General features: G+C 40.5%; 1 protein-coding gene across 6 annotated transcripts in view; it reads left to right on the plus strand.

Moving 5' to 3' along the window:
* Positions 1–20,299, plus strand: part of LOC108430283 (arginyl-tRNA--protein transferase 1) — a 172,927-nt gene that overhangs the window by 99,932 nt on the left and 52,696 nt on the right. For 4 of the 6 annotated variants that reach the window (XM_037538564.1, XM_017702668.2, XM_017702667.2 and 1 more), the window contains 2 exons: positions 129–310; positions 8,525–8,624. In XM_037538564.1, the coding sequence (XP_037394461.1) occupies positions 129–310; positions 8,525–8,624 (282 nt within the window). The remainder of the gene's footprint in view (positions 1–128; positions 311–8,524; positions 8,625–20,299) is intronic. The other 2 variants (XM_037538565.1, XM_037538566.1) reach the window with 2 other exon arrangements.

Consider the following 20,299-nt stretch of genomic DNA (forward strand, 5'->3'; position numbering starts at 1 on the left):
CTCCCTTTCTCTCTCCCTTTCCCTCTCTCTCTCCCTTTCTCTCTCCCTTTCCCTCTCTCTCTCTCACTCTCTCTCTCTCTCTCCCTTTCTCTCTCTCTCTTTTTCTCTCTTTCTCTATCTCTCTCCAGGCAGAGACGTCACCTGACGGCCCTGATGTTGGATACGGCTCCTTCCATCAGCAGTACTGGCTGGACGGGCGCATAGTTGCTGTGGGGGTCATCGACATCCTGCCCAGTTGCGTCTCCTCAGTCTACCTCTATTACCACCCGGACTTTGCCTCGCTTTCACTGGGCTCATACTCTGCTCTCAGGTGCTCTCATTATCCCTGCTCACATCTCACTCTTCTGTAGGCCTGGATGTTTAGACGTCTTTTATACTTTTTGTCCAGAAGTCTGTAGCCTCCAGCGTTTCTTCAGAAAAGAAGGGCATTAATAGGGAGTTCTGGATCACTCCAGCTCATCCCAAAGGTATTGGATGGAGCTCCATTTCTCCAAGGAATACAATTCCGCTGCTCCACAGCCCTGTGCTGGGGGTCTTTAGAGCCCTCTAGCTCGCGCTTGGCATTGGGCATGGTGACCTTAAGCTCATGTAACCTCAGGCTGCAACAGAGTATCCCATTTCAACCAGTGCTGAGTTTTAGATCACAGACATTGATGCCCTGATGTTTTCTGTCAAATTTTGTAATATAAGAAAGAATTCATTGGTTCTTTGGTGACTGAAAACCGGTTGCACTGAGGAAAGCATGATTGTGCACCATCCACCATGCTTTGTGGTCGTGGTATGGGTTTGTTGTTCTTATATGGAAAAAAAGATTTAAAACATTTAAATTAATTAGGTGAACTTGTCACATTTAATATCGGCTAACTAACTTTTTACAAGCCTGCTGTTTTCCAGCTAGAAAGTAGTTGATGAAACACATTGAGGCCAGCTGTGGCATCAGCTGAGGTGAAAACACATTGGCATTTGTCTGTTTGTCTTAAAGACGTCAGGTCGATGGGCTTTTAGAGCTTGAAATATTTGTCCCAACCTGACAAGACCTGACTACTCATGTTGGTTAGACGTCATTTCTCGAATATCTGTCTGGTTAAAATGTCACATTTGAATTCCCACAGCCCTGCATTTACATGCATTTCCACCTGATTTAGTTTAACTCTTTACTTTATTTTGTTTATTATGTGGTATAACCTGTTCTATGTGCTGATACTGTTTTATATTGTCTTTATCCATGTTATCACAATTTCATTGGGCTCGGATCAGGTTCAGACAGAAAATTCTTGGACCGTATTTGGATTCAGACCAAAATATCAGGTCTGATTAAAGCTCTCCTGCCTTTCTTGGTGTAAGTTTCAGGCTACAATTCATCTACTGTGGATCTGAAACCTGGATCTGGGTTTAATTTAGTACAGCAGTAGTAAGACACTGAATGCTGTGTCTGGTGACCCGATGCATCTGTGTCCTTAAAAATCCTGGTTTTATTGAAATGGGGGAGTTTAACTGAGCCGCTCATCACTGTTTTTGATTTTGGAGGAATGAAAACACTTTGAGATGAAACTGAAACTGCTGCTGTGGTGGGGATTCCAAAGACATAAGCAGTATTTTATCTCATCTCTTTAAGTAAAAAGTCATTAAAAAAAACATTTTTTAGTGATTTTTAAAAATGTTTTGTTTTCTTCCTCCAAAGCTTTTAACAAGGTTCTTGCACAATTGTATTTATTTATTGATTGGTTGGGACAAAGTGGTGGTTATAGCATCAAAATGTTTCAAATCATGTTCTACCCAGAGTTGGAATGAGTGTGTACAACAATAGTCCTAAAAAGGACTATCTGATCTGGATAATGAAATTCAGTTGAACTGAAGCCTCCACAAGCTATTCGTCCTGTATGTCAATGGAGAGGGAGCTGCGTCTCCCGGCCATGCACATCTGGGCTCAAATGAATCTTATGTGTTAGCTTATACTTCACTATAGAGGGCAGATGTGTGTGTGTGTGTGTGTGTTTGTGCAGATTGGCCTCAGTTGCTCCAGAGAGAGACATAACGGCAGAGGGAGAGAGAGAGAGGGAGGATGAGGAGGCCTTCTAAGAGGGAAAACTGGATTCTGGGCCCGAAGCGCTGTTGTGCCCAGAGCAGCTGGTGTCGGCCACATGGGTCAGCTGCTTTGTACGACTGTGTGGTAGAGAGACAGAGATTGATCGAGTGTGTAATTGAGTCTGCAGAGAGGATATGATGGCATTTAACCTCTTCCTCTTCCGTTTCTCTGGCAGATCGGAAACAGAGTTTAAATGCACCTAATAATCTGTTTCTAATCGGATTTCTGCAGTTATCTGATTATTTAAATGGTAATGGAAGCAGCACTTCCAGTAATGGAAGCTCTGACTTCTTATATCGAAATAACGTCTAGAAATCTGATGAAGACGCCGGATTTTAGGTCAGTAATCAGATTTCTCAGTGCTGTGAACTCTTACTCTGATTTCTTTCGGATTTCTCAGTCTAAGCATGTGCGAAAACAGACGGCGGTACCGTAAGTAAGCGAGCAGCGTCACCACGAGACGCAGAAATGAAGGATTTAAATATTGTTCAACTTCTAGATGATGTATGTTTGTATTTTCAGGTAAAGTGACTTGATTTTTTTATTTATTATTTTTTAAAGCTGCAACATTAAGTTTGAGTTGTATGTTACGTTTACGTCACGTCTTCTTCTGTGAGTTTATTGGCTGCTTATAAAGCAGAAATCGCATTACTGTCTGACTCGTGTAGACCCGGGGTTTCTGCATTATCTGATGACCCAAGTGCATGTAGATGTGTTGATCTGATTACTGAAAAAATCTGGTTTTCTGCACTTATCGGATTTTTAAGTGATATAAATGCACTTATAAACTTATAAATGATTATAAGCAACATAATGAAATTATTAATGAAGTTAGCCGATGAACTAGGACTAGGACTCTGTGTTGAGCTGCTAGTGAGCGCGGAGGGGTGAGAACCCCCTGCTGTGAAAAATGGTTAACACGGCCATATAGAGAGAAAACGGGCAACTGCAGCTTTCATCATGTCAAACTGTCTTGCACAGCCGACACAATAAGCACACAGCGTTTAAACACACTCTTATAAGGGCTGAGCTGCTCACCTGTGAAGACGAAAATCCAGTTTGTTCTACATTTACATGAAAAAATATCGAAGAACCAGCAAGTATCGAAAAGAGTGTCATTCAATAACAAAGTAAAAAAGTAGTGACATGTTCTTTTCCCATTATTAGATTCATTTTGTGTTGAAAGAATTACTGCAAAAATTAATCATTAAACATGGTGTAATTGTCTATTTTTAATAGTTCTTGTCAAATTTTCTGCCTTATGATTTGATCACCGCTTTTTAAATATGAAGCTTTCTGGATGTTAATTCTGTTACAACTATAAATAACATCATTGATGTTATTTAGCTTTTTAAGTTTACTGTTTATTGTGAGTTATTCATCATTTTCTGAGATGTTCTGTAAATTGTTCTGCCAAACATGATTGTGTTTTTCTTGGAAATTCCCCGAACAGATGGGCCAAATGCACAAAAATATATCCTTTGCTTCTCACAAATTGGGAAACAATGACAATATGTGGGCTATTTTCCATTTAGGAAAAGCGAAAATGAGCACAGAGGGCTTTTTTGCTTCACTCAGGAACCAAACTCTCAGAGTTTTCATGTATAATCCGATCTCTGCAACTCAGTTGCAGCTGATTTTGGAGATGTGGACGCAGTCCATGACAAAGCAGATGACAAACCTGTGAAGTTGTAGACTACTGCACCTTATTTTATAATCATTTTACACATGCATCTGCAAAAAAATATTTATTTTAGTAATGAAAATACAGATTACAGAAGTTTGAAACTTCAGTCCTGTTTAAGCACTGATTTCAGAGTGAAAATACGTTTCTACAGGGGACTCAAATGTAGTATCTTTCTGGGAGTTTTGGTGTACAATTTTAATTTAAAAATAATCAAAGAAATGTTAAATGTGCCTTATTTTTTGCACAGACTACTTATGGTTTTATTTCCCAAAATGTTACATGCAGTAAATAAACAGTAATAACAACAACAGCATGTACATTTGACCAGGGGGCGCCTAAACTTCTGCATATGACTGTATATGGTCATCTTTGTGAGTGTGAGAGAGCGGGAGAGAGAGTGAAGGAGCGAAACAAGCAAGAGAAAAGAGTGAGTGAGTGAAAGAGAAAAGGAGTGAGACAGAGAGGAAAAAGGAGAGATAGAGAGCAAGTGAGAGAGAAAAAAGGGAGAATGGCAGAGAGAGATAGAGTGAAGAAACTGAGCAAGAGAAAGAGAGTGAGCTAGAAAGAGAATTAAGGATTGAGCAAGCAAGAAAAAAAAGCAACAAGAAAAAGAAAAGAAAAAAGGAGAAAGCAAGAGTTAGAGCGAGAGGGAGAAAAAGGGAGAGAGCTAGAGAGAGTGAAGAAAATGAGAGAAAGAGAAAGAGAGAGAGGGCATGCTAGAGTGAGAATTAAGGTTTAAGTGAGAGAAAGAAAAATGGAGAGAGCAAAAAAGTTAAAAAGAGAATTAAGGAGCTAGAGAAAGAAAAGGAAAAGAGAAGAAAGAGAGGGAGGAAAAAGAGAGAATTAAGGATTGAGGAAGTGGGTGGAAAGAGATGAGAGAGAGAGCAAGTGAGCAAGAGTTAAAGCAAGTGAGAGGGAAAAAAGAGTCAGAGCAAGTGAGAGAGTGAAAAAAGAGTGAGCGAGAGAGAAAAAAGTGAGAGCAAGAGAGAGAAAAAAGAGGCAGAGTGAGTGAGAGAGCGAAAAAGAGTGAGCGAGAGAGAAAAAAGAGTGAGAGCAAGAGAGACAAAAGAGGCAGAGCGAGTGAGAGAGCGAGCAAATGAGAGAAAAAAGAGTCATAGCGAGCGAGAGAGAGAAAAAAGAGTCATAGCGAGCGACAGAGAAAGAAAAAAGAGTCAGAGCGAGCGACAGAGAGAGAGAGAGAGAAAAACAGTCAGAGCGAGCGAGCGAGCCTGTGTGCATTAGTATGAAGCTGCTCTCTCGTCCGCAGTGAGGCGCTGGGACATAATTGGCTTGTGTTGGAGTGTCAGCTCGCTGAAGAGGAGATAATGGGGGGCTTCAAGCTGCTGCCAGAATGGAGCGGGGGGCCCGGGGGGGGTCTGAGAGGGGGGGACCCTGCAGTTTCTTTCTCTCTCTCTTGCTCTGTTTTTGTGAATGGGTCTCCAAGCCTCTCCTGATCGGCCCTCATTCATAGCTCTGCAGGCTTTGTCAGGAGAGGCTGGGAACGCAGGAACCTGGCAGCCAGCGCCTGACCTTCCAGCACCTCTCTGTTTGCCCTTCCTCTTTTCCTCGCCCCACTCTCTCTTTCTTTTCTCTCTCCCCCTCCCCATCCTTCACTCCGGCATACTTTATTTCCCATATCTGTTTTAGTTTTGCCTCCCTCTCTCTCTCTCTCTCTCTCTCTCTCTCTCTCTCTCTCTCTCTCTCTCTCTCTCTCTCTCTCTCTCTCTCTCTTGCTCTCTCTCTCACTCTCTCTCTTTTTTCTCTTTTTTTTTCTCTAGCTAGTTTGTGTTTAATGTGAGTCCAAATATTCACTGTAGGGTTTCTCATATATATATATAATATGTGTGTGTGTGTGTGTGTGTATACATATCCCTGTTGTTGGAACCTCGTATCTCTAAAATGGTAACTTTACAGGAGAAGGAAAAAACTGACTGTACTTTTAATGTAAGTCAATGGAACCAGACGTCTTTCCAAGTGATTCTGGGCCGTTTCTTTTGGTCTATTTGTCATGAAATGTACATACAATGTAAAGAGTAACAGGCATTTTCACATAATGTCAAAAACTGAAAAATGACAAAAATGGAGATACAAGGTTTTGTTCCGACAGCAACGATATGCATGCGCACTGCGCAAAGGTCTTAGACATCTATGCACATTATTAAAGCCATTTGTTTGGACCGTAACTCTGTCTTTCTTTGTAAAATACCAGTATTTCATTGAAGTACATGTAAATAAGCTTAAATACAGTTACTAACTTAAAAAGGTCGTTGATGTGTTGTGGACTAGTTTTAAGAGCACAGTTTTGGCATCACATAGATTTAGTAAATTCCATCAGCAGCGCCTGATTTAACACAACGAGGCACTGATTAGATAAAGCACGTGTTGAATGAAAACTATAAACAAATAATACCAGGTTCCTCGAGGACATAAACACACTGACACACATAAAATCACTGCTTATTGTATTAATGTCATTTGTATGTATTGTGATGTTAATGGAGGTCACACGATGTTGATTTTCTGAATGAAAAGACGTGAAAAGGACGCTTCCTCTACCGAGAACACGACTCCTGTCTATTAGCTGAGTTATTGGAAAAAATAAACATGCAGTATCAGATGTGCCATAACTTTAGGCCACATTTTATGTTTGAATTTTTACTGATATCCTTGTGTTTCCCTTTCTTAATTTTTCTTTCCTAATGTTTTATTTGTTTATATAGTGGTATAAAGTGGTACATGTTGTCGGAAGAATCTCAAAACCATAACTTTACAGGAGAAGAATAAAACCTACTTGGTTTTTAATGGAAGTCAGTGGAACCAGAGTTTTTTCCAAGTCATTTTGGGCCGTTTCTTTTGGTCCATTCATTGTGAAATTGTATACACAATGTAAAGGACAACTGGTATTTTCAAATTATATCACACACTAAAAACATTAAAAGTAGAGATGCAAGGTTTTCTCTCTCTCACTCTTTCTTTTCTTTCTCTTCTCGCTGGGGAAATAAAGCAGCGCTCCCCTAATTTTTGGGCAGGTCTGAAAGTGTTTTAGTGAGAAAAAAGAGAGGAGAGGCTGAAAGGAGAGTAATTTATTTATGGAAAAGTGAAGCACATTGAGGAGAATGCGTGATGAAGGGGGTGGGACGCGGAGGGGGGGGCGTGCAAATGAGTAGAGGGAAAGGAGAGCAAGGGGGAGAGCTTGTTGACTCTACTGTTTAAATTTCCCTCAGCCTTTTCCTCTCTGCCTTTTCCTTTCTGCCTTTTCCTTTCTGCCTTTTCCTTTCTGCCTCTTTCCTCTCTGCTTTTTCCTCTCTGCTCTTTCCTCTACCTCTTTCCTTTCTGCCTCTTTCCTCTCTGCTCTTTCCTCTACCTCTTTCCTCTCTGCTTTTTCCTCTACCTCTTTCCTCTACCTCTTTCCTCTCTGCTTTTTCCTCTACCTCTTTCCTCTACCTCTTTCCTCTCTGCTTTTTCCTCTACCTCTTTCTGCTCTTTCCTCTCTGCCCTTTCCTCTCTCCTCTTTCCTCTCTGCTCTTATCTCTCTGCTCTATCCTCTCTGCCTTTTCCTCTGTATTTTTCCTCTCTCCTCTTTCCTCTCTGCTCTTATCTCTCTGCTCTATCCTCTCTGCTCTTTCCTCTCTGCCTTTTTCCTCTGTTTTTCCTCTCTGCTCTTTCCTCAGTTTTTTTCCTCTCTGCTCTTTCCTCTCTGCCTTTTTCCTGTTTTTTCCTCTCTGCTCTTTCCTCTGTTTTTTTTCCTCTCTGTTCTTTCCTCTCTGACTTTTCCTCTCTGCCTTTTCCTCTCTGCTCTTTCCTCTCTGCCTTTTCCTCTCTGCTCTTTCCTCTCTGCCTTTTCCTCTCTGCTCTTTCCTCTCTGCCTTTTCCTCTCTGCTCTTTCTTCTCTGCCTCTTTCCTCTCTGCCTTTTCCTCTCTGCTCTTTCCTCTCTGCCTTTTCCTCTCTGCTCTTTCCTCTCTGCTTTTTCCTCTCTGCTCTTTCCTCTACCTCTTTCCTTTCTGCCTCTTTCCTCTCTGCTCTTTCCTCTACCTCTTTCCTCTCTGCTTTTTCCTCTACCTCTTTCCTCTACCTCTTTCCTCTCTGCTTTTTCCTCTACCTCTTTCCTCTACCTCTTTCCTCTCTGCTTTTTCCTCTACCTCTTTCTGCTCTTTCCTCTCTGCCTTTTCCTCTCTGCTCTTTCCTCTCTGCCTTTTCGTCTCTGCTCTTTCTTCTCTGCCTCTTTCCTCTCTGCCTTTTCCTCTCTGCTCTTTCCTCTCTGCCTTTTCGTCTCTGCTCTTTCTTCTCTGCCTCTTTCCTCTCTGCTCTTTCTTCTCTGCCTCTTTCCTCTCTGCCTGAACAGTAAAAGAATTTACATCAAATAAAAAAACAGCAGAAATAACATTTTACAATAAAATAAATAATTAGGAGAAAGGAAAAGTTAAACTCGACTAAAACAGTTCCAGTTTGTCTGAAGATGGTTAGAGACTAAAAGTGAGAGACTGTAGTGACTTCAGCTCACTGGTGCTGCAGCAGGTTCCCCAGTTCAGTAAAAACTTATGAAACTGAGTAAACAAGTCACTGGACTTTTGTTGATATTGCACTTAATTTTAGTTGTGATTGGTGTCCGTTCCAACTCATCCAACCTCAGAGAAACAGTATATCATTATACATGTATCAAGGAAATGTCTTCACATGCCATATTTTTAACCATACTGGCCACCCCTGAATGTGAAACTAACCAAAGCTCCTCTGGTCCTTCTTGTTTTAGGGAAATCTCCTTCACCAGGCAGTTGCAGAAGCAGTCGCCCAAACTGTCCTACTACTACCTGGGCTTTTACATCCACTCCTGCCCCAAGATGCGCTATAAGGTAGTCCTCAGTTCTCCTCATATGGCCTTACTGCAGCTCCCTAACACATTTCTGCTGTAGAACTCTAGTATCATAGTGTGTAATCATCACATCCACATTACATGAGATATTATTCAGATATTCTTACCTTTTAAAAGAGGCTTCTAATTTTTCTTTGGCCAGAAACAAAACTCAAGCTCTTCTGAAATGTCTTATTTCTCTTTATAACGGTCATTATGGAATGATCAAATCCAGTACTGTGCAGAAGTCGGAGACCAACCACCATTTTTTTAAATTTCTAGTCAAAACAGGCATTGTGAGATGTTAATCTAATTAGTTGGGGAAAAAGCATATTTAGTGTTCAGTGAGTCCCTCTTCACCTTTATTCCATCTCCGCCTCACTTTCAGCTCCTTAAAGAATCTGCAGACACACCTCCACAGTTCAGTCTTAGAAGCTGGTTGATGATTTTCTAAACTATTCAAACCCATTCAGTGGTGTTGAGGCCTGGACTCTGGGGTAGTCAGTCCATCGTTCAGCTTCTTTGTTTGATGTGTCCGTCTCTTTTTCTCAGTGAGGTTCTTGTTGATCAGCTACACATCCTTTCAGGCCCACAGCGCAGAGTGGTCTTCTCACAGTGGAAGGATGGACAGAAACACCTGTGGATGTTTTCAGATCTGAAGCAGCTTGATTTTCTCCTCTCTCTCAAAGAGGAAAGCTTTCATTGCTGTTTGTCTGATGGGGGCAGTTTTGGTGTCGATCAGGTCTTCCAGGTGGTTGTTAGGAGGCCCATTTTCTCTGGAGTTTTTAATCCGTTTTTGGAATCACTTTGTCTTCTCCTTCCTTATGCAAGTGGATTGTCTTATAGCTAATCTCCTCAGAAATGTCTCCTGAAAAAATGGTGGAATTTAAATAAATGAAAGGTGGGGTCTGCGATTTGCGGCATTATACAGCGTCCTTTTTTATTTTGTTTGGCGCTTTCAAGTCATTGTTTCTGGGCCGTTATTTGAGGTGTGCCAGAGTCAAGACTAATAGTAAGAGGTCTATTTGTTGCAGCTTATAAGCTGTTTAATGTTATGCCACAGGCCAGCCATAAATACTTAATGGTCATCTCGATTCTGTACTTAATTTTTGTTTTTTGTTTTGGTCTTTGTGGCTAATGCGGTAAATGCAAAACAATGGCTTCTGACGACATTAACTCAAACAAAGTTTTAGCATATTACATTAGATTGAAATCTCATTCAGATCACAGTGCTGTGAAACAGATTTCCACATGCAAGTTTGGCCTGAAACATTTAAATCCAGCGTCTCTTGCGTGTAAAGCAGGGACATAAGCTCTAGAACCAGAGCGGACTCCTTGGAGCTCATGTCCTGTGGTGGAGTAGGTGACGGTGAACACCTGTGAAAGGTGTTAATCCTCCTCTGCTCCTGATTATGCACCTCCTGGTAAAATCTGTTTCTCTCATTGCTGCTCCCTTTGGACTCGTTCCGTGTCAGCGCTTTAGTTATTGCAGTGCCACACTTCGCTTCTCACAGCGGCTAACGTTACTCACAGAAGCAAGCACGTTCTAACACAGACCAGTTTGCTGGAAGTTGTGTGCGTTAGAGTTGAGTTATATTCATCTTGGACGAAAATTGCAAATGTATGCAAAAGGTTAATCTCCTGGTCATATGACTTGTGCGTACAGTATAAAATGTGCCTTAAATTTTACACAGGGCACATTTATTGTTTTATTTTTCCTGCTGATATGTAAAATGTTTAAAATGTTCAGTGTGTCTCTGTAGAGGATGTGTTGAGTAGTTTTCACCTGAGCCTTGGGTTCACTGCACGACTTTTAACGTCTGAACAGATTATAAAGACTGGCCATCTCACACTATCCCACTGGTTTTTGCCGTTTTTTTTGGGAGACTGAAATATTGGGGATCCATGCTAAACGATTAGTGCCACACGCTACTTTTAAGATGTTGCTGAACCAAACAGAGCTTGATGAACTTGCACAAACTCTTGCGTTATCCTGTTATTAGGAGATGCAAATACACATGGAATGCTCGCTGTTGCTGTTTTCGATGCCATTTGCTCTGACAGTATATAAGCAGCAGGTAAACATGTTTAAATGAGGATAATGGATTTAAAAATGTGATGAGCGAGGTGTTTTTAGAATTGTTGCCTTAAACTCAGCTAATTAAAAAGCTTTGCTCCACACATGAGTGACTTTTAGCCATTTTTCTTTGTTTACTTGCTGTATTTTCTTCTTGCACGCTCTCAGTTTTCATTGGCTGTTGCCGGAGTCTGTTCAGATTGATTCGTTTATCAGTTTGCACTACATTCAAACATGTTTGATCAACTAAAACTACGTTCACATTACCAGGTTAAAGTGGATTTTTTCACATTCACAGTCACATTCATATGTGGTTCTAGATCGGATACGTATCCGATTCGTGGTCATGTGACCTTACTATGACACTCAGATCGGAGTTAATTAGCTTTTTCTCCACTGCGAGTGTCGCATCATTCAGCGTTACCATGGCAGCAGTGCTGAACAGAAGTTAAAGTCTGTAAACGATGGAAAAGCAGCTCATCTCACCCTTTTCTCCTTTGTCTGGCTCTAATAATGAAGCTGAGAGCTGATCAGAGTTAATGATCTTCTCAGTGAAGCTCATTCTGCTTGTTAGTTTGTGCTGATGATGCATGTCTTCGCATGTTTGCCCGGGTGTTTTATCTCCTTGGAAGCACGTAGTCCGTGCGTTAAGTAGCCTGACAGAAATAGCTCTTGTTTACTCCTGTTAAATAATGATTCATGCTGCTGATTTTCTTTAACTTGGAGGAGGCGACCAGTGGCAGGCTGCAAAGAAAAACATACTGCAGCTGCGATTTGTACCTGATATCAATTTAAAACAATTCTGGATTGTTTCTTTTTATATTATAGCCTGTCTAGAATGTAATACTGCAGGGATTAACAGAGCAAAAATAATCCATTGTTAACTCCTGCTATGGTGTAATCCAAGCTTTAAGATTATAAGTTATCTCAACCTTTTCCTTTCTAATGAACTACCACTTAATTTGCTGCTGTTCTCTTTTTTTCCTGTGTGTATACTTGTGTATTTTTTATGCTATGTTCTTAAATAATGTAAAATATAATATTTATATTTATCATATATACTAGGCGGGAAAAAATATATATATGTGTGTGTGTGTGTGTATTTATATGTATGTATATGTATGTATTTTTCTTCTAGTATGATAAACTTATAAGTTGATATTGTGGGCTAAAATTTGCAGCAATGTGAAGACTGGAGGTGTTCAAACTTTAGCGAGGAATTGTGTCTATTTTGTTCTATCGTTTAATGAAGCAGCTGTCCTTTACATTTACTGAAAGTTTTATGATGAATGGGCCAGTAGAAATGCTCTGAAATTACTTGGAATGAAAAAGTTCATGTTTGAATTGGTAAATGTTGAACTTTTTCAATCAGAAAATATTACAGAAACACCAAAATTAAACAAACAAAAAAAGCAGTCTGTAAGCTGCCAGTATATTTTGAACCAAAATGACATTTTAAAGCCAATTGATGTCTTTGGCCTGTGCTAAAGCTACAGCATGTTCTGTATTTTGCTTTATTTTTTCCAGCAGGATAATTCTCCTTTAAAGTTACCATTATTTTTTATGATATTATATATATTTATATGATGTTATGATGTTACGCCATAAGCTCCTTTTTTCTTCCGTGATTAACCAAATATCTCTTCATTAAGCCTTACAGACACCTGAAGGACACAGTTTGTCAGAATGCACATCTCTGGTGTTTTTCCATGTGCTTTTCTGTGCTCCCTTTCTTTCCCAGTGTTCCCTGTAAACTCTCAGTACCTCTGCAGTTGTTGCACAAGCCTGTTTCAGCAGTACGTTTTGCTCACTCCACATTTTTTCCGAATCTCCAACGCTTTGATCCGAGCCTCTGCAGTGTGCCTTCAGAATTCACTGTACACTCCGGTTGTTTTTTATATAGCTTGTGTGCATCTTCAGACCTCATCCTCTGTACACTTTGGCAGAGGTGCCAGATGTAATTACACATCTGTTGACATCTCTTGCACGTCTGTGCACCTTCGTTTTTCCCTCTCCAACTTTAGTCAAGGGTTACTGCCAAAACAGACTTTGCGTTGCTTGGCCAAAATCACTTATTAACCTGTAAAATACTCTACCAGGAATCCTCCTGAAGCAAGCCGACTTTGAGATCCTGGAAGATAGACCGGAGATGATTTTATGAACTGTGTTTTATGTGGTTTAAGTCAGAGAACCTCCGCTGGGCCTAGGGCTGCGTTTGGCTGGGTGTGGAAATGCAAAAGTTCTTGGCTTCTTAATTCAAAAAGTGGGTGAGATGCTTTGGAGCACTTTGAGTGAAGTGCGGAAGCGGTAGTTGATAAAGAGGCAGTCGAGTGATAAGTTGATAAAAGGTGTTAGATGTTTACATAATGTGAAATAGAAGAAAAGGAACTCTCATTCTACATGAAATACATTAAAGGTTTTCAATTAATCTTTAAATTGGGCACAGTTATAACTGAATACATCAGTCCATGTACAGCTGTCTGCACCTCGTGCTTTGGCCTTCGTCCACAATTACCCTCACATTGTCCTAAGTGGGCTTAAAGCTGTCTTGTTTCTACACTCACTGTCCATTTTTTCAGCTCCACTTACTCTATAGCTGCACTTTGTAGTTCTACAGTTACAGACTGTAGTCCATCTGTTTCTCTGATACTTTGTTACCCCCTTTTACCCTGTTCTTCAGTGGAGCAGGTACTATTTGGGTGGTGGATCATTCTCAGCACTGCAGTAACACTGACGAGGTGGTGGTGGTGTGTTAGTGTGTTTTGGTGTGGTGAGTAGATCAGATGCAGCAGTGCTGCTGGAGTTTTTAAACACCTCAGTGTCGCTGCTGGACTGAGAATAGTTCACCAACCAAAAATATCCAGGAAACAGCGTCCTGTGGGCAGCATCCTGTGAGAATGATCCCTTTTTATAAATTAGATCAGACAAAAAAGCCCCAGTAGTGCCCATTTTAATAAGTTCGTCAAAACTATGAATACAGTGATAGTTATTCAGCATACTGCGGTACACTAAAGCCGTTTACAAAGGACTAATATTGCTCTGTTGTTCTTGAAGTGCTGACAATAAATGCTCAGAAAAGCTTATTGTGGTGCTTTGTTACATAATTTATGATATACAAGTTTTTTAGCCTTTCAGTGCATAAAAATGTGCTTGCAGTTCTAAATTGAACACTTAAAAAAGATGGTGCTTCAAGGGTTCTTTAGTAAAGAAAATGGTTCTATGGAGAACCACGAACACCCAACAAACCCTTTGCATGATTAAAAGGTGCTTTGCATCATGAAAGCATTCTTCAGATTGATGGAGAAGGTGTTGTAGATGGTTTGTAAAATGGTTCTATATAGCATCCAAAAAGGTTCTGTTGACATGCTGTCAAGCTTGTAACAGTATAAGAACTCCTTAGGTGCTATATAGAACCCATTTTAAAAAAAATGTGTATAGAACCATCTGTAACACATTAATGCACGTTTTCCATCAGTCTGAAGAACCATTTCATGATGCAGAGAACCCTTTAATCATGCAACGGGTTCATTTAGAAACATTTTCTTTGCTTTTTAAGCAAAGTGTTTTTTTTATTTTGTGCAGTTGCTTTTGTGATCATGATTCTCATATCGTCTTTGTTGATCTCCAGCAACTTTGCTTTAACATCACATTTATGCCCGTATCGTGCAGCTCTTGTCCAGCTTTTGGCGTGACTGAGCAGCCATTTGCTTGGCCGGTATTTAAAGAGAACAGGCCACGGAGGACCGTGTTGCACTATAAAGGAGGCCTGCAGGGAGACAGTGGGGACGTCTAGAGGAACCGAGTAAGTACTAATGCAGGTGCAGCTGGCTGGAGGACGTGTTGGCCATCGCGCCGCTGAGATGAGGCAAATCCGCCGAACAGCTGATTCTTATACAGTGGGCGAGCGAGCAGAAGAATGTAAATAAAACTGATGGACTGGCCCAGATCGGCCTGGTGCGGCGAGAGAGTGAGCGAGAGAACAGGCGAGAGTGGAGAAGCCATTAGCGGTTGAAGAAGAGGTCAGGATAGAGACTGCTACTGTTGTTCATAGAGTCACCCGAGAGTGCGTCTCTCACACATGAACGTCCCCCCACACAGACTTTCTATTCTCCTTCTCTTCCTCCTCCCGGCCTCCCTTGCTCCCTGAGCACTTCTCTCTTCCGTCTGCTGTGGGCGCTCCGCTCGCAGAGCTCCGAAACGCCTTCTGATTGCAGATAATCTGCTTTATAAAAAGCCTCCAAACTTCTAAACCGTGCCAAGAAACGAGCCATTCATCTTCTCCTTTATTCACTTGCTCCATTCTGCTCTTTCATCCCCTCATTCATCCACTACCACAGTTCTGCTTCTCTGCTTTCAGCTCAATCCTTGTTATCCTTCGTCAGGACTGATATTTGCTCGTTATCGTCTTGTATCTTCGAGCATGTGTAAAAATGTGGGACAGAATTATCATTCCACACTTTCTCTCAGCCGCCAGCGTCTCTGCATTGCGGCAAATGGAGCCCCTGGGCGCTTCCAGCCTCCTGCTGCTGCTGATCTCTGCAGTGCTGTGAGAGAGAATGAGTGAGAGGAAAAGTGTGAATACTTTTCTTTTTTTCCCCCACCTTTATCCTTTTTACCTCAAGCCGTGATTGGGCCCCTATACGTCTTCTTCTTTCTGAGTTGTACTCCGCTTTCCGCTCCGCAGAGCTGTGTGCCTGGAATGTTGAGAGATAAGTGAGAAGCTGACCCGATTCTTCTATGCCAGTTTGGGGAAGTTGCTGTAGTTTTGAGCAGCAGTTAAGGTCATTTTCAAGACAAAACCTTGCCCTTTGAAATGTGTTAAAACATCATGATGAATGGATCAATAGAAAAGCTCCAAAATTACTTATCTTATTGGACTTCCATTTAACATTAAAGTTTTTTTTTTCCCCTTCTCCTAAAAAGTTCAGATGCGAGTTTTAACCTTTTTAACCTTGTGTGGTGTTAGTGTGTTTGTTACTCGGTGGTCTGATGACCCACCACATTATTGTTTGTTTAGATCAATACAGCCATAACAATTTATGTAAAAACACCAGATGTTTAAAATATCACAAGTGTCTTGTGATTCTCCTTTAGCAGCTGTAGCCAGTCAGCAGCCTGTCCATGTTGTCCACCCTCACACACACACACACACATACACACACACACTCACACACACACACACCTATACATACATACACACACACACACACACACACACACACATTAACAGCAGGCCATGTAGGAGGAGAACAGAGTGAAGGATACAGCACCTCCACACTTTTACTCCCTGCGGGTTCAGCCCAAAACCACATGTGTAATATAAATGTGTGGGAGGTGAACAGAGTGAAGGCCCTGAAAATGGGTTCTTTTATATGTTCTTCACAGAAAATGAGCTAAGACACAGAATTTGAAGATGAAATAATCATAAATCACATTATTTTTTCTTTTGGTAAACATTGAGAATGGGCCCTGCAGACCTGAACACCACACCAGGGTTAATATACTGAACATGACACAGTGGAATTATACTAATGCCTCGCCGTTTTTTCTCAGTATTCAGAAATATATTCAGCCTCACAACGAGCATTTTTGAAAATCTCTCGCACCACACAAGGAACATATACATATCCTCAGTACTGAGCACAGTCTGTGTTCTGTGTTGTATTTATTGTACGTCTTTCACATTTATTGCACTGTATCATCTAGGCTGTGCATATTGTGTTGTTTTGCACTTGTGTTCCTGTGTTGGTCATGGAGGAGTGTTGTTTTGTTTCAGTGTGTTCTTATATAGAGTTGAAATGACAAAGGCTCTTGAACTTGAACAGCCAGCCCAGCAGGGGGCGATAATATCTCATAAAATATCATGTAATATGCGTCTAGAAGTACTGCACAAAATCTAATATTTTCTAACAAAGTGAACTCAGTGTGACAAACACAGCAGACAGCCATCATTAGAGTTTTTTACACACGGGCTCAAAATGTGATCACTGCCAGAAAATAAAAGCTTAAAAAGACGAAAGGAAGCTACCTCTTTCCTTGGGTTTGTTTACGCTTCCATGGGTCCACCGCTGTCTCTAAGACATCAACACAGCCCTGATCAGAGTTTGAATTGTGAATTTAAGTTATGGAGGCAGGCTTTATTTCGAATCTGACTTTGGTTAATGAGCATAATCATATACCTAAGAATCACTGAGGTATTTTACTATTTGCCATTTAAAAGAACTGAGCACAGTGTATTCTGATACCTTCGAAGTACAGTTAAGTAAAATAAAGCTATTTTTTTAAAGTTTATAGTGCACAATGAGTCCAAAATTGAATATCATAATGATATTATGATAATAATGATAATGATATATATGTCATGATATCTGTTTTGTCTAAGTTTAAACAGACTGTGTTGAACATCAAAAATAATCTATTTGTTTTTATTCAACATTTTTGCACACTGCACTGTAACAAGTCAAATAAGACTAATTATGTTTTTTTTTTTTTCAATCAAACAAGCTGTTGGGAAGTGTTCTTCCAGCACTGACGATGTCCACCATATGCTTGGAAAAGCATGTGATGTAATTTATCACACAAACACACATTCTCTAAGCCACTTATCATTCTGGGTCATGGGGGGGAGCTGGAGCCTATCCCAGGCAGGAAACACCCTGGACAGGTCGCCAGTCCATCAAAGGTCAGTAATTAATCACAGTAACGTTAAAAGTTGTTAAATCACCCAGCTCTAAATCAGTTATAAACTCAGAAAAACAGAAATAGCCCAGTGGTCTGCTGTATTTCAAACAGAGCTCTGCATACTTAATAAATATAAACAGCTACAGGTGTCAGTGATCCAAAGTGCTGCCAAAATGTGGAGAAAAGCTGTCTTTCATTTGGGTTGAAATGTAGTAAGAATAGCTGCTGTAGGCTGGACTAATGTGGACAGAGGAAGTGCTAACCTTTTCAAAACTGCAAAGTTCCCTGTTTAGTACAAATGCATTTCAATTTCAGCCACCAAAACATTTATTTTGGTTTCCAGCTGAAAGAGAAAATAGGCAGAACAGTTTGTCAGGAAAAAAAAGTTAAACAGGTCTTCAGGGAAGATTACTAACTCGCATTTGAACCAGATCACCAAAAAATCTAAAAGCAACATAAAATCAAATTTTTCTCTAAAAACGACCTTTTATTGAAAACAGGAACAAACTAATTCGGCTTATACTCAGTGAAATGTACGACCCAATATTTACAAACATTGGAAATTAATACAATTTCAGTTGGAGCTTGGAATGTATGGTCATAACAACATCATAACAAGAATTCCTGGTGATGTGATGTCATGATGTATTATTCCTTTTAAAGTAAAAGAGCCTTTGTCCACAATTAAATAGGATAACAGATTATATGTTGCTGCTTTTCAGTAATTTTTCCATATGGCAACACGGTTAATCGAGCTCAATATGACCAGTAACATGAACAAAGTAAAATGGGTCCATTTCAAGTCTGACCTGTTCAGTGAGTGAACTGATCAGTCAGCTTTGTGGGAATCCGAACTGCTGCTGATCCTCATTAATGAAAATGACTCTTGAAAAGTCTGAACCTTTTGATTTGAAATGTGATTTGTCTGATACAAACAGCACTGCTTGGTCTTTACTGCACTATATACTCTTTAAATACTCATCCCTGCTTCCTGACCGCAGCTCCTCTGCGCTAATCTCTCCTCAGATCTGAGACGGCTGCGCTCACTCATCTCATTATGCCGTGGGTGATGGGGTTCCCTGTTTTACGCCTAAACACACCCATGCCTGGCTTTCCAGCACGCTTCGGTCGCTCATTAATGCGTTATTGTGGCCTTCTGGAGATGCCCCCACAGCGCCCTGTTGAAATTCCTCTCTGACCATCCATTTCAGAGTCATCCTCTTGGACGCCCAGTCCTTGAGAAAAGCCCAGCACCCGCTGTTCCTTCATCAAAGTCTCTACAGCTCTCATACTCGAGCGCCGCTGGAAGGCTCTCAGCAGGCCCTAAATCCCTCACTCAAGAGTCGCTTGCCTCTTTTTAAGCAGGGGCAAACACTCCATACTCGCTCACTTAGACCTGCTGGCAGCGCAAGGCATTTTCATGCGGATCAGTCCTGGCAGTGACCAGATACTTTCACTTGAGGTGGTTCAATAATTCAGAAGTGCAGAGCAGTCTGTAAGTAATTGGGCTGTTTTGGATCTCCTGTGGCATAAAAGATCTGAAAGGAAACACTGACTATGAGGTTCGAGTGCAGAAAGTCAACGGTAATTTGAGGGAATGGACGTCTCTTTTGGGTAAATCATACAGGAAATGGGAGCACTTTGTATTTTTAGGACAATCAGACTGTTGATTTTTCACTAGTGCCATAAGTTCATGCTCAAGATCCGAGTCTAGATGCGGTTTTGCATCTAAAGTCTGTTGTTATTGTTAAGTCTCAGCACAAGGGCTGAAGAAGGTTAACCGCATAATAATAATAATAATAATAATAATAAATTCATTCACATTTATAATCATGCGTTTCATAAATCCAAAGTGCTATATTATTTATTATCCCCAGTGGTGGTATTACGCTGCTGTCGGAACAAAACCAAATCTCCAAAATGGTAACTTTACAGGAGAAGGAAAAAACACTATTTACTTTTAATGGAAGTTAATGGAACCAGATATTTTTCCAAGTCATTTTGGGTCATTTCTTTTCATCCCTTCATAATGAAATGTAAACGGTAAAAAACAACAGCAATTTTCAAATTATGACAAAAACTGAAAAATGACAAAAACGGAGATACGAGGTTTTGTTCTCACAACAGCGATGTGTAATGTGAACAGTAGAGGTCCTTAATAAATAATAAAACCGTGTTGTACAATGAAAAAACACGCATCTGCATTTTTTGAGATTTTTACTTTTCTGCATCATTTGAGCTCAGACGCCATCCTTTACATTGTTTGAAAATATGACGATGATTGGACCAATAGAAATGGTTAAAAATGACTTAGAATAAAAACTTTTTCCATTAACTTACATTGAAAGTTGAAGAACGGTTTTGCCCTCTGCTGGAAAGTTACTATTTTGGAGATGCTTTTTTTTCATTGGACAGCGATGAAATAAAAAATAAAGTGCTACAAACTTGAGTTTAATTTAACATAGAACAAAATCTAAACAAATGATCAAATGTCCAAGAAAGTTCATCAGAATTTTCAGGTAATCATGAAAGTTAACTCTTATAAGCTTTAGTTCCATAGCAGACTGAAACAAGTCTTGCAGTATTTTCCCGTGTTTTGCACCAGTTATCTGTCCCTTTGTTTTAATAAGATGTCCAGTCTCCGCTGAGGAAACACTTCCACACAACATGATACTGCTAACGCCATGCTGCACTGCTGGGTTGGTGTCTGGTGAGCAGTGGGCATTGTTAGCATTTAGAATTTTCTTCAGAAGGCTCCATTTTTGTCTTATCTGACCATAAACCTTATTCTGTATTTTAGCTGGGTCACTTTGGTGATTTCTGGCATTCCAGTGATGCTTTGGTGTTTTTTTTTTTCTTCAGTAATGGCTTCTTTCTAGCATCCCTCCCATATAGGCCGGTTGAATGCAGAGCATTCT

The sequence above is a fragment of the Pygocentrus nattereri genome, chromosome 5 (assembly GCF_015220715.1).
Source record: "Pygocentrus nattereri isolate fPygNat1 chromosome 5, fPygNat1.pri, whole genome shotgun sequence".
Lineage (NCBI taxonomy): Eukaryota > Metazoa > Chordata > Actinopteri > Characiformes > Serrasalmidae > Pygocentrus > Pygocentrus nattereri.